Below are 17,934 nucleotides of genomic sequence, written 5' to 3' on the forward strand. Positions count from 1 at the left end.
AAAAATAGTAGCACTACTACAGTCATGTAAACAACAAAGTATTTCGTATTCAAGTGACGACACAAAAATAAAATCTTTTATTTTTTGTTATCAATCATCAGGGTGAAGATATAATAAAATTATCTTTATCTTTAACGTGACAACGCCATCTAGTTTTAATATATTGTATAATGTATTTGTATAATGTGTTGATTTGTCACTCTTCACTAATTTATACCTCCCTGGTCTATGAAAAAAATTGATTATTATATAGTAGTCACATACCTATCGCTTTCTTATCAGAAATCTTGGCTTTCGCAAAACCCACATGAATTCCATAGTCACTTAAAATTTTACTATAATTATTTCATATTTAATTCACTAACTGCTATAGTCCTTGTCACATCTATCGTCGTGGTCCCAATATTTCTGACTCCTCGGGACATCGGAGACATGTCTTCTAGGTGGAGTCTTGCCTGTACCGCTCACCGCTCCGTCTGGGTTATCCGTGCTGTTGCGCCTGAATCTCCCGGGGACTTTGTCTCGGGAACTTCTAGAGTTGGACCGGTATCGCTCCTCTTTTTCTGGATCCTTCTCATCGCTTAAGTTATCTTTAGAGCGCTGCCGAGTCCAGTTCCTCGGTCTATTTCTGTTAGGATCTTCAGCGTCTTTGTCTTTCCTCCAGTTTTCTACGGGCCGTTTAGCGCTTGCTTTTTGTATTTCGCTGTTGACTCTCTCCGGAGCTGGTCGGTCGTTTGGGAACTGTTGAACGAAGCCATCTCCTTGGGAGTTGAAGTTGGTGTTCCCGGTGTACGAGTTTTGTATGTACGCTCCGTCGCCTTGCTGTAAGTAGTTGGGATAGTTTTCCTGCATGTAGTTGTTGAATCTGTTTACGTTGGGTACGTTAGGTGGTGGATAATCTGGGACAGTGACTGGATAGTTCTGTAGATTAGGGGGTAGAACGGTAGGGTTGAACACAGGTTCCTCCTCTTTCTTTTCCTCTTCTTGTCGCCAGGAGTTCAAATCGTATCTCTTGCTAAGACTGTTTTTGCTAGTCCAGGTCTCAAAATTATCTTGGCTGACGGATAGCGCTTGCTCTTGTCTTAGAAGTCCGGCGCCAGCGCCTAATATAGGTCTGAGTTTGGGTTTCATTTCTCCGTCCCCGTCGAGGCTAATTTGAGAGATGTTCTGTGAGACTTTGTCGCTTAAGTCTGAGCTGACATCAGCCCGGTTATAGTCGTCTTTCTCCGGGCTTTTCTTCCACGATCCGTAGCTGACTTCGCTGTAGTTGTCTTCGGAGGCCAGGTCTAGGTGTGCAGCGTAGAACTGTTGTAGCGTGTTGGGTAAAGGGAGGAATTTGTTGAGGCAGAGGTCTGCGGACAGCAGAAGCCAGATGATGCTGGAGGCAGGCGGGGCGAGGAGACGGAGACGGATGGAAATGGACAGCTCATCCAACTCTTGAGATAAGACTGATAGGAGTTCTCTGCCATTCTGCATTAACTGGAAACAGAAAAGATTGTCGATAAATGCGAGTTCGGACATAGAGAAAAAAATTCATAGATTGCTCACTCCATACATCAGTTTTAGTACCAAAAAGATTACTAGCATCGAGTAGCGGAACTATCAGTACTGCTACTTGACAATAGATGTAGCACCGACCGGAAAATCTTATGCTGTTGAGATAAGACTTTCCGGTCGGTGCTACATCTATTGTCAAGTAGCAGTACTGATAGTTCCGCTACTCGATGCTAGATGTAGACACTGAAATGAATAGTCTAACTGATGTATGGAGTGAGCACTCTTGTCTTACTATATTTCTCTATGGTTCGGACGAAGAAAAATCAACTTCCTCGGGTATGAAGTATCACCCGACGGTATCTTGTATCTACTCAAGGGCGGATAGAAGACATGCCATCGCTATCGTTAGAGGCGCGATTTACATCAAAGGGTAGATTAGATTCTACAGTTCTAAAGCTTTGGATTCCTCCGAAAACGGTGCCGTCATATTACGGCCGCTATATAGCGTTGACTGACGTCACTAGAACGTTGTCTATGTAAACAAGATGGCGCGGTTTCCTAGACGACGTTACGTTACGTTGATTGTCAACGTAACGTAAGATGACGGCCGTCATGACGGTGTCGATAGTTTCGTGAACGTTTTATTAGATAGCGGTGACGCCATTTTGGAATAAATGACACGAGATTTGAATAAATGATTCCGTACTACGATTATTTTCCTCTTCTGATGATATTTCATCCTCAAAGTAAATTATAGATGATCAAGCAAATCTTGTCAGTAGGAAAAGGCGCGAAATTCAAATTTTTTATGGGACGTTATCCCATCGCGCCTACATTTTTCAAATTTGCCGCTTTGACCTTGGTGGCTGACGGTGTGTTATGACGCCGTGGTACTTTCCACATGTCGCCACCGTAAAGACGGCCGTCTTTTGCTGCCGCTATATGACGGCCGTCATATGACGGCACCGTTTTCGGAGGAATCCAAAGCTTAAGATACTGATCTTACTGTTTTAATTTACTTACTATTAAATATTATCCAAACTCTGTCTATAACATGATTTAATGGGCAAATTATTAATTTTAATTACATTGTTGCCAACGAGGTCACTTAAATGTAGGTCGCACTGAAAAACTTTGACCAACGATCTAATCGTGAAAAAAATAGCTGTGTAAGAATATGGTTAAACGTTGAAAAACCATCTTGTGTATAACGGGGCTTTTCAGTCTATGGGTCGCAAGTAGGGAATGTAAACAGGTTTTTAATTGTATGGAAAAACCGGAAAATAACCGGTTATTAACCGAAATTTCATACAAATAAAAAACGGTTCACATTCCCTAGTCGCAAGGACATACATACGGATGGTCGTAAATCCTTAGTAAATAACAGGTTACAGCGGGTCGTAAATAATGTTGCCATGACAACGAGGTATGGAAAAGTTAGAAAAACACTATTATAGAGGGTTCTCAGGGGTAAATAGAGCTATAGTTGGTCAAACCAAAGTGTCAGTAAATAAGAACAAAAAAAAAACTATACTCATCCTTTTCTTTTGGGTGCTAGTACTTAGTGTAAGACAAAGATAGTATGATTCTGTCTATGTTTGAAATGAGACAGTCCTTTGACAAACTATAAATTACCTGTGTAGCGAGACTGCGGTGCGCGCGAATGTCATCACTAGCGAGCAGTGCCTTCATGTATTGGAGAAGTGGTCCCGCCAGGATGTGGACCTTATTACCGTTGCATAGGCGCGCTTCTGCAATGGCATAATATAAAATATATATAAGCTTTGGATTCCTCCGAAAACGGTGCCGTCATATGACGGCCGTCATATATGGGCCGCAAAAGACGGCCGTCTTTACGGTGGCGACATGTGGAAAGTACCACGGCGTCATAACACACCGTCATCCACCAAGGTCAAAGCGGGAAATTTGAAAAATTTAGGCGCGATGGGATAACGTCCCATAGAAAATTTGAATTTCGCGCCTTTTCCTACTGACAAGATTTGCTTGATCATCTCTAATTTACTTGGAGGATGAAATATCATCAGAAGAGGAAAATAATCGTAGTACGGAATCATTTACACAAATCTCGTGTCATTTATTCAAAATGGCGTCACCGCTATCTAATAAAACGTTCACGAAACTATCGACACCGTCATGACGGCCGTCATCTTACGTTACGTTGACAATCAACGTAACGTAACGCCGTCTAGGAAACCGCGCCATCTTGTTTACATAGACAACGTTCTAGTGACGTCAGTCAACGCTATATAGCGGCCGTAATATGACGGCACCGTTTTCGGAGGAATCCAAAGCTTTAGGGGCCTTTTAGGGGTATTAGCACTAGATTCTTATAATATTTATTTGTTTTACAAGGGGGCCAAGTTGTTGTTTAACCGCTCGTGCTAATATTGATACCCGAGCAAGCGAAAGACTCCAAAATAGAACCACGAGCGTAGCGGGTGGTTCGAAAAATGGAATGTTGAGCGTTGCGAGGGTTTCAAAGCACGAGGGTTAAACAAAATTTGCCCACGAGTGAAACACAAAATTTAGCAAATATTAAATGTAAAATATGAAACAAAATCAAACCAAATTAAATCCAAATGAATGTTATTAAATATTTATCATCCAAAATCATCATTTAAAAGTCAATTCTACCAGCAAACGTAAGAAAACAACTCAAAATTTGCATTTGATTACTTTGTCTCACATGTGAATAAAATGCAACTTTGCTATCAGTTTTTGAAGTGCAAAGTAAGTCTTTCCGAGCTGGCGTGGTGAAAAATCATTGGTTTCACTTAATTACTACTAGGTACTTTTTTTTCTTTACGTTATAAGTGAACATCTGTTATGTATGCCTATCATGATATTATAGCCTACGATTGTTACCTGCGAAATAATCTCCCATGAGGTTAGCAGCATTTATGAGAAACAGCGGATTGGCTCTCTCTAGCACGTCCAATTCTGTTAACAAAATAAGGTTAATTAAGTGACCGAGCGTCCGCGAAGGTCTCCGTTTCAGGCTGGGCAAAAATGTTCTCTACAGGTCACAATTCTCAACCGATTTTCTTGACATTTTGTAAGCAGGCCCCTATTTCACCACGGCGACAGGTGCGACAATTCGACAAATGTCACTGTTGCTGACGTCACAGGCATCCATGGGCTACGGTTACCGCTTACCATAGAGCGGGCCGTATTCCTGTTTACCACCATCATTGTATTATTTAAAAAAACTTTATTATATCGGCAGAAAACAGGTATTTCTCTTTCGAAGTTTATGATGATGACGATGATGACAATTGTCACACGATTTAATAGAACTTTCGGTAATTCTTGACAGGAAATGAGTTCTGTGTCGGAATTTCGTGACAATTGTCGTGTTTCTTGTGACAATTGTCATTAGCTTCGCAAAATAAGTACTTATTTACTGGCGATATAATGGAGTTTTTTAATTAATATGTTGGTGGTAAACAAGCACACCGCCCGACCGATGGTAAGCGGTTACCGTAGTCTATGGAGGCCTGTGACGTCAGTAACAGTGATGTCGACAATTGTGGCACCTGTCACCGTGGTGAAATAGGGGCCAGTTTTCTTTTTTTTTTATGCCCGCGAGGTCTACAGCTCACAGAGCCACTAGTTTACATATGGAGTGATAACAAGTAGGTACATAATCTCAAGACTAATTTAGATACTATTACTTATTCTGTGGTAATACAGTCGTGTTATTAAATTTGAATAAGCAAATTAGACTAGATCTTACTAGAAAGCGCTGGTGGCCTAGCGGTAAGAGCGTGCGACTTGCCGGAGGTCGCGGGTTCGAACCCCGGCTCGTACCAATGCGTTTTTCGGAACTTATGTACGAACTATCATTTGATATTTACCAGTCGCTTTTCGGTGAAGGAAAACATCGTGAGGAAACCGGACTAATCCCAATACGGGCCTAGTTTACCCTCTGGGTTGGAAGGTCAGATGGCAGTCGCTTTCGTAAAAACTAGTGCCCACGCCAATTACTGGGATTAGTTGCCAAGCGGACCCCAGGCTCCCATGAGCCGTGGCAAAATGCCGGGACAACGCGAGGAAGAAGAATCTCAGACTAATTTAGATACTATTACTTATTCTGTGGTAATACAGTCGTGTTATTAAATTTGTGTAAGCAAATAGAATAGAATAGAATAGAAAGTTCTTTATTGTTTATAATTTTTGTTACATACAAATATGTCCGCCAAAAGGGGTGTGTCCTTAATGTAATGTGTCTTAAAGATCTATACATTTATTTTATGTCGTGTAGCCAATTTGCAGCTCACAGGAAAGTGTTTTATACGTTAGTAATGTAATTACACTTTTTATTTTTATTTTTTAATTGTTACTTAATTTTATTTTAAAATGCGTTCCCTTGAGGGTAGACTCCTTTTACTCACGTATTTATGTCTATGTAAGCAAATTAGACTAGATACTTACTAGAGAAGGTCCCCTGTATGACGACGTTCAGTAGGGCTCAGCAGCGCCGCCGCGCGGAACGTGCCGAAAGCTTGTCTGGAAGTTACAGATATACCCCCTTATAAGATACTTACTAGAGAAGGTCCCTTGCATGACGACGTTCAGTAGGGCTCAGCAGCGCCGCCGCGCGGAACGTGCCGAAAGCTTGTCTGAAAGTTACAGATATACCCCCTTATAAGATACTTACTAGAGAAGGTCCCTTGCATGACGACGTTCAGTAGGGCTCCGCGCAGCAGCTGCTGGCGCGACTGCCGCGTGAAGGAGGCGCCCACGGCGGCCAGCTTGCGTGACGTCACCGCCGACAGCAGCGCCGCCGCGCGGAACGTGCCGAAAGCTTGTCTGGAAGGTTACAGATATACCCCCTTATAAGATACTTACTAGAGAAGGTCCCCTGCATGACGACGTTCAGTAGGGCTCCGCGCAGCAGCTGCTGGCGCGACTGCCGCGTGAAGGAGGCGCCCACGGCGGCCAGCTTGCGTGACGTCACCGCCGACAGCAGCGCCGCCGCGCGGAACGTGCCGAAAGCTTGTCTGGAAGGTTACAGATATACCCCCTTATAAGATACTTACTAGAGAAGGTCCCCTGCATGACGACGTTCAGTAGGGCTCCGCGCAGCAGCTGCTGGCGCGACTGCCGCGTGAAGGAGGCGCCCACGGCGGCCAGCTTGCGTGACGTCACCGCCGACAGCAGCGCCGCCGCGCGGAACGTGCCGAAAGCTTGTCTGGAAGGTTACAGATATACCCCCTTATAAGATACTTACTAGAGAAGGTCCCCTGCATGACGACGTTCAGTAGGGCTCCGCGCAGCAGCTGCTGGCGCGACTGCCGCGTGAAGGAGGCGCCCACGGCGGCCAGCTTGCGTGACGTCACTGCCGACAGCAGCGCCGCCGCGCGGAACGTGCCGAAAGCTTGTCTGGAAGTTTATAAATGGGTTAATCAACTTTTTCTTGTCACACGTTGCTATGGTTACGGTCTCGTGAGTCACTCTTAAAATTGTAGGTTTTTCGTATTTAAATGAACCAAACTTGCATTTTATGGTAGTTATAAGACCTTTCCATGATGGGACATCTACTGAGCATGTTAGTAGGACATGGTACAGCAGTTCTTCTAACAATCTATGCTATATATTGTCTCCTCGCTGATGGGACAGAATAACAACAAGAAATAGTTGATTGACTCAAATAGTAGTACAGTAATAGTAATATAGAGATTATAGAGAAATATAAGTAAAGAAAGAGTGGTAACTCCATACATCCATTTTCTTATCAAAACGCGAGTTATTTCGTATTCGACATCTAGCGTCAAGTAGCGGACATTATCAGTTCTGCTAGTTGACACCAAGTGTCGCTACTGACGAAAAATGTAGAACTTACTGCAGGTGTGCCTCATCGGGGCATAAGCTGGACACTGTAGTCTCGAAATGTTTCAGTTTCCTGTTGAACGCGATACCGTCCTCGCCCGGCGAGAATTGTTCCAACTGAAAATAAATTGTAACTAATATAGAAAATATCACTTTAAAAGTAAATAATATAAGTCATATTCAAGGGCATTGTATGCCCCTCCCATGCGCTATCAGCAGTGATCGGAATTGGTAGTGCCATTTCACGGGACTTCGGTGCGTAAGCTTAGTATGGATATACCTTTTCACCCCGGGTTTTCATATTACCTACTTCAATAGGGATGATGACACATGTTGAATTTTATAACAAAATATAGGAAAATAGATAGCAAATGAGCAATTTAAAATAATAATGTGGATATTAAAATAAAATACGGAAATGTTACAAAAATACAGGACCTGAAAGTTTCGAAATTTAAGTTTTTTTTAACTTCCAAAAACGATAAAAGTAAGGGTACCAGTCGATTCCTTACATTTTATCCAAAAAATATTGTATAGCAACTATATACATAAAAACGCAATATTTCACGGACAAAAACGCAATTTTCTTGTTTTGCCCATACTTCAAGATGGGATCTCAATGACCTTGACGTCACGTTCACTTATCCTTTTGTGAGGGCCGTTTCGCGAGTGAAGTGCGACTGTCGGACTTTGACTATAATTTCTGACTTTTGTTTTGCTTTAATGCAATGGGTCCCATATAGACATTTTATCCTAAAATAAATCCGATCGATTGATACCATAAATGAAAATTGGTCATGTAGCCTATTAAAGACATGCCAAGAAATATTTTCGTGAAAAAATAAGAGTCTTGGAATCCCGAGTCTTATCCATGTTCAGTACAATGTTTGAGGTCATTCACCCCAAATGGCACTACCTATTCCGATCATTGGCTATCAGCCATCGCAACTGCCCCTCTACAATAGTTATTTACGATACAAGTGCGGAAAAGAGGAAATTCGAAACGAGTGGCGATTTACCTATTCGCACGTGTATCGTACAACGTTTTACAGTATAATATCTGGGAGACCGAGCAAGCTCGGAAAACATATAAAATCTCAAAAAATTGCGTTTTCCCAGAGATAAGACCTAGCTAGATCGATTTTTTGCCCCCGAAAACCCCTATATACCAAATTTCATCGAAATCGTTAGAGCCGTTTCCGAGATCCCCGAAATATATATATAAATAAATATGCAAGAATTGCTCGTTTAAAGGTATTCGATATTATGGCCCTTTAAACTTTTGCCATACACACGAAAAGTGTTATTTTACGCACTAGTGCGGGAAAATAGGGCCATATGTACTGTAAAATCCATTTTATGCCAATGCCTTACAATTTACATCATTTTGGAAAATAGCTGATATTCCTCTAAGTGCTGGATGAATTTCTATCAAACATAGCTAAGAACCACCGCAAGGAAACTCGCTTTCACATAAAAAACTGAATCGAAATCGGTCCATCCGTTAGAGAGCTACCATGCCACAGAGAGAAAGACATTGGCGTCAAACATAGAACACCCCTCTTTTTGCGTCGGGGGTTAAAAATAAAAGTCCCACTGACATGATACTTCCCTCTCTCTTCCTCTCCCTGTCTCCCACATCTTTCTCTTTCTGTCTATAATATTACTTAATATAAAACTCACCAATGTCAGAAGCGGAGTGTATTGCTCCTCAATCTGCAGCAGCTCTTTCAAAGCCGCCTCACCCCGCTGACATACTTCCCTCTCTCTCCCTGTCTCCCACATCTTCCTCTCTCTGTCTATAATATTAGTACTTAAATATAAAACTCACCAATGTCAGAAGTGGTGTGTATGGCTCCTCAATCTGTAGCAGCTCTTTCAAAGCCGTTTCATCTTCTCCGCTCACATGATACTTCCCTCTCTCTTCCTCTCCCTGTCTCCCACATCTTTCTCTTTCAGTCTATAATACTACTAAATATAAAACTCACCAAAGTCAGAAGCGGAGTGTATTGCTCCTCAATCTGCAGCAGCTCTTTCAAAGCCGCCTCACCCCGCTGACATACTTCCCTCTCTCTCCCTCTCCCTGTCTCCCACATCTTCCTCTCTCTGTCTATAATATTAGTACTTAAATATAAAACTCACCAATGTCAGAAGTGGTGTGTATGGCTCCTCAATCTGTAGCAGCTCTTTCAAAGCCGTTTCATCTTCTCCGCTCACATGATACTTCCCTCTCTCTTCCTCTCCCTGTCTCCCACATCTTTCTCTTTCAGTCTATAATACTACTAAATATAAAACTCACCAAAGTCAGAAGCGGAGTGTATTGCTCCTCAATCTGCAGCAGCTCTTTCAAAGCCGCCTCACCCCGCTGACATACTTCCCTCTCTCTCCCTCTCCCTGTCTCCCACATCTTCCTCTCTCTGTCTATAATATTAGTACTTAAATATAAAACTCACCAATGTCAGAAGTGGTGTGTATGGCTCCTCAATCTGTAGCAGCTCTTTCAAAGCCGTTTCATCTTCTCCGCTCACATGATACTTCCCTCTCTTTTCCTCTACCTGTTTCCCACATATTTCTCTTTCTGTCTATAATACTACTAAATATAAAACTCACCAATGTCAGAAGCGGTGTGTATGGCTCTTCAATCTGTAGCAGCTCTTTCAAAGCCGTTTCATCTTCTCCGCTCACATGATACTTCACTTCCTCTCTCTTCCTCTCCTTGTCTGCCACATCTTCCTTCTCTTTCTCCTGTTTAGGCTCCGGCTTGTCTGTGAACATGGGAGCTTTAAATTGTTTCGATTATTATATGGGATGATGATTGATGAGTGAATGATGTTGGGTGATTCTCATTTGTTCTATAGCTTGTCAAAGGACTGTCTCAATTCAAACTTAGACAGAGAGAATCATACTATCTTTGTCTTACACTAGTACTAGCACCCAAAAAAAATAAGTTTTCCTGGTTCTTACTGACTGATAAATTGGTTTGACCAACTATATTTTGTAAAATAATGGTTTACATGGAAAAATTTTGGTGTTTCCTGATGATTACGATCAATATTTTAAAGGACAAATGAGTATCACTCAAAATATGGCATTTGGTGAAATGAAAATTTTGTTATAGAATATTTTGAACTCCAGCGGGCGTAGCATGGTTCCATTTTTATCGCATGTCACTATGCATATCACTTTCGCACTCACATACTTGTTAGAACGTGACAGGCATGGTGACAAGAGTCGCAGGTTTGTAAATTCATATCACTTGCTTGAAAAAAAAAAAAGTAAGTAGGTACACAAATATAGTCTTCGAGTTTATCAGTGTTTGTAACTTTGTAGTTTTGATAAGACTCGTTAGTATTTTATTGCCATCAGTATAGAAATTGCGGAGTATGAGATTATGTGGTTGCAAACGGAGCCCTTTGTCATCCTTTAAATGACAAATAAAAGTACGGGAGTAGAAAAATAAGTATAATGATAATGATACCTGTTGTATCCGGATCCGTCACTACTTTTTCGACGCCCATTTCAAAAATTATATCACTATTTACACAAGAACGCAGAAAGCTAATAGATAATACACCACACGGAACGATCAAAATACGACTGATCGTACAGGTGGTTACAAAATACAATAAAGACTGTGGGTATTGTACTTTAAAGTGACAGGTAGTAAAAACTAACAACCTACCTACATTCTTGATTAACTATCGATGGACCTTATGTCTTAACAATAAGGCTTACTTTACGAACTGCTATAACTTTATAAGATTACGACCCAGATCATATTACAGTCTCTTTCACTCCCGCTACGACTGTGCAAGTGTGAGTGACAAGTATTACGACCCAATACGGTAAGTATTACAGTGTGGTCGGTGGTGACATGTGGTATCATTGTTAAAGTTGGCCATCTACCTGTGAGAGCGGCTGTCTGAATTTCAATCTTCTTGTTTTGGAAATAGAGTTGATTTTTGGAAGGATAGTTTTATCAGACGACAGGAAAATAATCTAAAGGGTGGGTCCTTAATCCCTATTACTAAACTTACATTGTCTTTCTGACCTTGAAAAGGCTCTTCGTACTCTTGAACATTTTTATGACTAGTGTTGTAAAAATATGAAGTGGGTTGTAAACACTATTTATGCTCAAGATTCTAAAAAACCGGCCAAGTGCGTGTCGGACTCGCGCACGAAGGGTTCCGTACCATTACGCAAAAAGCGGCAAATATCACGTTTGTTGTATGTGAACACCACTTAAATATTTATTATATTCTGTTTTTAGTATTTCTTGTTATAGCGGCAACTGAAATACGTCATCTGGGATCACGGTCCATGAGATACAGCCTGGTGACAGACAGACAGACGGACAGTGGAGTCTTAGTAATAGGGTCCCGTTTTTACCCTTTGGGTACGGACCCTAATCTTAGAACTTTTCGCTTGTTCAGGACTCAAAATTAGAACTATCAGCAAAAACCAACTTTGCTCTTTTGTTACACCCCTATAATTAATTAATTACCTATTATCGCGCCGCTGACTTGTGCCAGTGGGGTGACACTGGACCTTTCGGGGACTCTCGACTCCGATCGGTTCAGCGTTGCTACGAGCAATTATTAGGGCTGGCACAACTTGACGTTCCTTTGCATGCACAACCACCGAAAGGGATAGGACAACATGATTCGACCCTGAATTGCTGTCAAATTTCTGTTTTTTAAAAAGTGTTATTTCTGTACGGCAGTACTATTATTTATTCTGTGCTTGTGCGGATGAATATGCGCTAATGATAGCAGGCATTCATAATACATATATGTATCATTTGTTTATATACTTATTTACATTCGGAAGTTTGCGGGTCACTTCTGGAACTGATTAGCTCAGGATACAGGAGTAAACAACTACTCGAGTGGCGACCATGGGGGGAAGAGCGTCCTCAACACCCAATATGTGTTGGGACAAAGACATCAAAAGGACTGCGGGGATGAAGTGGCTTCAGGTTGCACAGAACCGTGACGACTGGCGCAAAATGAAGGAGGCCTACACCCGAAGACATAGAGAAATAAGTAAGACAAGAGTGCTCACTCCATACATCAGTTCAGACTATTAATTTCACTGTCTACATCTAGCATCGAGTAGCGGAACTATCAGTACTGCTACTTGACAATAGATGTAGCACCGACCGGAAAGTCTTATCTCAACAGCATAAGACTTTCCGGTCGGTTCTACATCTATTGTCAAGTAGCAGTACTGATAGTTCCGCTACTCGATGCTAATAGTCTTTTTGGTACTAAAAGTGATGTATGAAGTGAGCACTCTATGTATTTTTTTTCTCTATGCCGAAGAGTAGGGTTAAAGAGAGAGAAATGTACCTGTAGCTCTGGGGCTCAGTTCAGCCAAGGCGCGCGAATCGTCGTCGCCAGGCCGAGGGGAGCGCAGATGGTGGCGGCCCGAGTAGCCGCGCCCGCGCCCCGGGGTCGACATTATGTGCTGAAACACAATATGTATACACTATTCAGGATTCGAAATTATCCAGATAATTATAGTCTTTGATATCCGATAAATATCGGATAATTATCCCAGGCATGAATGGTGCTCTATTTATTTTCTTTGATAGTAAAAAAATAATGATCGTGCCGTTTTTTATATTTCAGGTTATTATCAAATCGATAATTATCACGCATAAAAATCACGATAATTATCAAGATAACTATCATTGATACGACTATCCTTTCGAACCCTGATACTATTTAAGAATGTTAAGATTCTGTCTATCCACCGCTGACTATATTGTGCTGTAAGAAACTATTTAATTGGTGATCCCAGGGGCTCGTTTCTCAAAAGCTTGTAACTTGTAAAACAAGTGGAAGTCCCTTTATAACAAAAGCTGTCAAAAAGTGACATCCGCTTGTATTACAAGTTACAAGCTTTTGAGAAACAGGTCCCTGGTATAGCAAAACCAATAAAAGAATCCTTAATTGGCCTAGGGTTGATACATGGTTTAAATTTAGAAAATACAATTATTAGCCATAGTTTTTGTTAAAGAACTAAAAGCCTGGGTTCAATAATCGAATTTAACATTCATTAATATTTAGCTATCTATACAGAAGCATACAATGCTGGACATGTCCAGATTTGACCTGGACACCCTAAGTTGGCCTAGCCCTAGCAAGCTAGAGTGTACAGTCGACGTCAAAGATATATTTACAATTGAAAGTTACAAAAAAATCTTTACATTAAAATAAGTTGCCATGTAATGTGACAAGTACTTGTTTACGTGATATATTACAGTTTTATATTTTCACACAATGTGCCCAAAATATGTTTACACTATTTAATCCATGTAGTTTGCCCCTTTTTCTGACGTATGTTCATTTACATGACAAGTTACAGAATAATATTTACACCCAATGTGTCAAACGTGATACACGTCAAGAGCAACATTTCTGTTTTTACGTTTCATGATGCAAAAAACTTTTACGCATTCTGCTACAAAAACATATTTACACAATTCACCTGTTTATTTACTAATTTCTTTATAATTCACCTATTTCATTCTGGCCTACTTTTTATTTATGAAACCTCCTTGCTATAATTTTCTTTACCTTCTTACTTATTTTTATTAATTCATATTAAGAATATTCATATTAGCTTTTGCGTTTGACATGGCGCCGAAAAGGGTTAACTTATAATTCTTCAGTATCTATGCATTTACAAAATAACCGGCCAAGGGCGAGTCGGATTCGTCCATTAAGGGTTCTGTACAATTGGCAAAAAATCACGTTTGTTGTATGGGAGCTCCACTTAAATATTTATTTTATTCTGATTTTAGTATTTGTTATTAAACTTAACGGCACAGAAATACATCGTCTGAAAGTTTTAACTATTTGTGAGATAGATGCAGTCTGGTGACAGACAGACAGACGAACGGACAGTAGAGGTTTAGTAATTGGGTCGGTTTTAACCTTTGGGTACGAAACCCTGAAAATCAAAAATACTGAAAATGGTTTAAATGTAAACATCGGAATTACATACTCGACATAGCATTGACGTCATCTAAACGAACGAGACAAACAGACCATTTGACAGTATGGTACTCTTTTCGACGATTGTCATTATTTGAAATTAGAATGCAGCTTTCAAATGTTTGTAAAGATATTTATTTAGCAGGAGGTATAAAACTGTTTATGTATGGTTGATTGTAAATATTACATTAGATCTTTACATGCAATTTAATTTGGTACATTAAGAGTAAATATTATTCTGTAACTTGTCATGTAAACGAACATACGTCATAAAAAGGGGCAAACTACACGGATTAAATAGTGTAAACATATTTTGGGCACATTGTGTGAAAATATAAAACTGTAATATATCACGTAAACAAGTACTTGTCACATTACATGGCAACTTATTTTAATGTAAAGATATTTTTGTAACTTTCAATTGTAAATATATCTTTGACGTCGACTGTACAAATTAAATAAGTACCCGGGGCCCGTTTCTCAAAAGCTTGTAACTTGTAATACAAGCGGATGTCACTTTTTGACAGCTTTTGTTAGGAAGGGACTTCCACTTGTATTACAAGTTACAAGCTTTTGAGAAACGGGCCTCAGGGATCACAAATGTTTGTTACATATGGTAAATATCTGGATTATAACACCATACTAACTTGTGTTAAAATAAAACCCATCAAATTAGATTGCTATTAGATATTATGTTGTACATGTAGGTTAACATACAACATAATAACATAACCATGAACAATAGCAGACCAACATACTTTTACTTAAAACCATAAAATGAGTCACTAAGCTGATTGTTTTGACGAGTGTGCTCACATAAATAACAACTCGCGAATAAAAGCCTTGGCTAATGTCATATGTAAACAATGCATATGAATTCGCAACATATCACATATACGGACGTAAACATGTGATACGATTACAGAAACACCGCAACCGTAATCGGTAACAGGCAACAGGATGGAACAAAGAAAGCTACATTTTAGACACGACTCAGGGAAATACGTCTATATAGATTTGAGTGAAGCATCAAATCGCTTTCCACAAAATCAAGTAATACGCAAAAGAATCAATTAAAATAGTATCCGATTCTTACTATGTTTATTGTAATACGCTTTTAACACACATGTTACACTATGTGCTGCTTATTTCTCACGTAAATGCAAATATATGCCGGTAAAAACCACGACAGATTTCAAAATTGCCCTTTTCTTACAGCTCTGACACGTTTCATAAATCAAACTCGAACTATATTTTTACCAGCCATCGCTTCCTTATATTATTTGAAAGGTATTTTCTCGTAGTTTTACTCACCAAATAAAGTATATGAACAAATAATAAGTTATTATTTCCTAGCTGTGTAGTGGAGTTGCAGTTGTCATACGTATCACTGCCATATTGGTAACTAGTGACGTACCGAAACGGTTTACTTGGATTTACGGTAAAGCCGGCAAACTTACCTATAGCTGGTCAACAAAATCTTGTCAGCAAAAAAAGGCGCGAAATTCAAATTTTCTATGGGACGATATCCCTTCGCGCCTACATTTTTCAAATTTGCGGCCTTTTTCTACTGTCAAGATCTGGTTGACCAAGTATATATTGCTGTTTAAATTTATTACTAAACTTATTAATTTATTAATAAACTAAAGTTTATTATCAAAACGTAATTTAGTGTTGTTAAAAATGTGTTACCTTACTTTTGAATCATTTTAGTGAATAAAAAGGTTATTGAACTTTCATGAAAACGTCGATAAATACCGGTTAGGACAACTTATGTCGCCGGATCTTGGCCCGATCGAAAAATGACATTTCAGTCATTTCAGGGGGTGAAGTGGAGGGGTGTGAAACTACGGGCGGAAGTGTAGCTGGAAAAACGATTTTTCCGATATAGTATTACTTATTTTAACCAAAATGCAAAAAGCTTTAAAAGAACTGTATTAATTAAACCAAAGAATTTATTTATTACCGTAATTTGTGTTTATTCGTTAGGATAAAAGAAGTAGAGCCGTTGCGGCTTAATTGTGGTGTTATTATTGATATTTTTAATTTACACGCTTACATAAAACGCTAGTATTTTTTAGTACATTTATAATTTATTGATTAAATAGTTTAACCCACCGTTCTACTAGTAAGAAGTCGCGAAAACCGTAAAAAAAATCTAATACATTTTTTTAAATATAAAATGTCTGATGGCCATGGAGAACCCAATCACCATCGGAAAGAAAGTGTTTCTGCGGCGAATGTGGCCAGCGATAGTCCTGTAACAGACCCCGGGCAAGTGCGAGGGGGCTCCACGGTAGAAGGGGCTGCTGGGAAGTTTGAGGGCCCCAGAGTCAAGTCTGGAGCCCTAAAAAAATCTGCAAGATATAGAAGTAGATCTCTGTCGGCATCGTCGGCGGATTCATACAGTTCCACGTCCTATACTGGTGAGTTTTAAAAAGTTACTGTTTTTTTTTTTAATTTATTTCATGACCATGGATACAAGTACTTCAGTCGAAAATTACTGTTGTTTTTGTAGTGTTGGCAGGAATTCAAATTATTTTAATTGCTTGCTGTCTGTGTTGTTGACCTTTTTATTTTTAAGTTAGTCTATTTTATTTCTATTATATATGAGTATGAGTATTATAGATAAAGATTAATGTCAACAGAAGTTTTTTTTAAAGCTGGTGAATTTTACAGGATATCTCTAAAAAAAACAGGAGTCTTGGTAATCAATCATCTTGGGAATTTGTGTTGTTTCTCCTGAATTATATATTCTTAGGTCTTAGACTGATGAAGTACTCGAGTACCTTTCATCTGATGATGGTTGAGAACCATGAGATGGTTTCAGTGGATTGGGACCCTTACACATGGCAGTTTAGGGCTAGTTGCCCTAACTGCCATGTTAGAAAAGGAAATGTTAACCAAATCATATTTGCGGCATACATATGCAGAAAATATGACAATTTTTCACCTTAGAGTGGATAAATTACACAAATATGGATTTGGACACGGGTCAGGTGTAACATTTTTTTTTCTACCGAAAAAGTACAGACTTATGCCAATAAGATACAGCCTAGTTTACCCTCTGGGTTGGAAGGTATACTTGGTCAACCAGATCTTGACAGTAGAAAAAGGCGGCAGATTTGAAAAATGTAGGCGCGAAGGGATATTGTCCCATAGAAAATTTGAATTATATATACCAGCTATATATAGGTATCAGGGGTTTCAATTTTTTTTTAATTTACAGCATTAGGTACCTTTAGTAAACTGGCTAAAAAGTGGTGTAACTCAAAAAGAACTTTATTAATACACAATTAAGGTTTCAATTAAAATGAATATTCTAAACTTCACACAACTTTGTTAACATTCACTCTTTAATTGGCTTTATTTATGTAACTTTCTACCAGACATTCAAATATATACTTAATTCAGTTGTATTAGAGTTCACTATTGTAAACTAAAATAACAGCAACACTCTTAGCCGAATATGGACCTTATATCTATGGAATAAGGTTTCTGAATTGATAGCTAACAGGGTGGATGATACATATAATGTTTTAGGTATGTGTTCAAGATTATGGTGTACATCTAAATTGAG

At 39.5% G+C, this 17,934-nt stretch overlaps 2 protein-coding genes across 2 annotated transcripts in view; one reads left to right on the plus strand and one right to left on the minus strand.

Moving 5' to 3' along the window:
* Positions 1-283: 283 nt before the first annotated feature.
* Positions 284-15,751, minus strand: LOC134659176 (uncharacterized). Its single transcript, XM_063514808.1, has 8 exons — positions 15,669-15,751; positions 12,702-12,819; positions 9,961-10,115; positions 7,364-7,467; positions 6,752-6,903; positions 4,384-4,458; positions 3,133-3,248; positions 284-1,479 (listed from the first exon to the last, which is right to left on the minus strand). Exons 2-8 carry the CDS (start codon positions 12,811-12,813, stop codon positions 361-363), a joined length of 1,833 nt encoding a protein of 610 aa, XP_063370878.1. The 5' UTR covers positions 12,814-12,819; positions 15,669-15,751; the 3' UTR covers positions 284-360.
* Positions 15,752-16,151: 400 nt separating this feature from the next.
* The window catches only part of LOC134659177 (adenosylhomocysteinase-like 1), a 33,597-nt gene continuing 31,814 nt past the window's right edge, over positions 16,152-17,934 (plus strand). Inside the window, exon 1 of the mRNA XM_063514809.1 lies at positions 16,152-16,780. Coding sequence (XP_063370879.1) covers positions 16,537-16,780 — 244 coding nt within the window. The 5' untranslated portion in view covers positions 16,152-16,536. The remainder of the gene's footprint in view (positions 16,781-17,934) is intronic.

This window comes from Cydia amplana, chromosome 24, assembly GCF_948474715.1.
Source record: "Cydia amplana chromosome 24, ilCydAmpl1.1, whole genome shotgun sequence".
NCBI classification, from domain to species: Eukaryota; Metazoa; Arthropoda; class Insecta; order Lepidoptera; family Tortricidae; genus Cydia; species Cydia amplana.

What these genes read in the sequence shown, in the direction of transcription:
- LOC134659176 (XM_063514808.1), bottom strand. Translation starts at nt 12,813, where the DNA reads ATGTCGACCCCGGGGCGCGGGCGCGGCTACTCGGGCCGCCACCATCTG. An exon ending in ACACACCGCTTCTGACATTG is followed by an intron (nt 7,468 to 9,960) that starts GTGAGTTTTATA and finishes ATTTATTTTCAG; the next exon opens with TTGGAACAATTCTCGCCGGG. An exon ending in ACCGCAGTCTCGCTACACAG is followed by an intron (nt 1,480 to 3,132) that starts GTAATTTATAGT and finishes TTCTGTTTCCAG; the next exon opens with TTAATGCAGAATGGCAGAGA.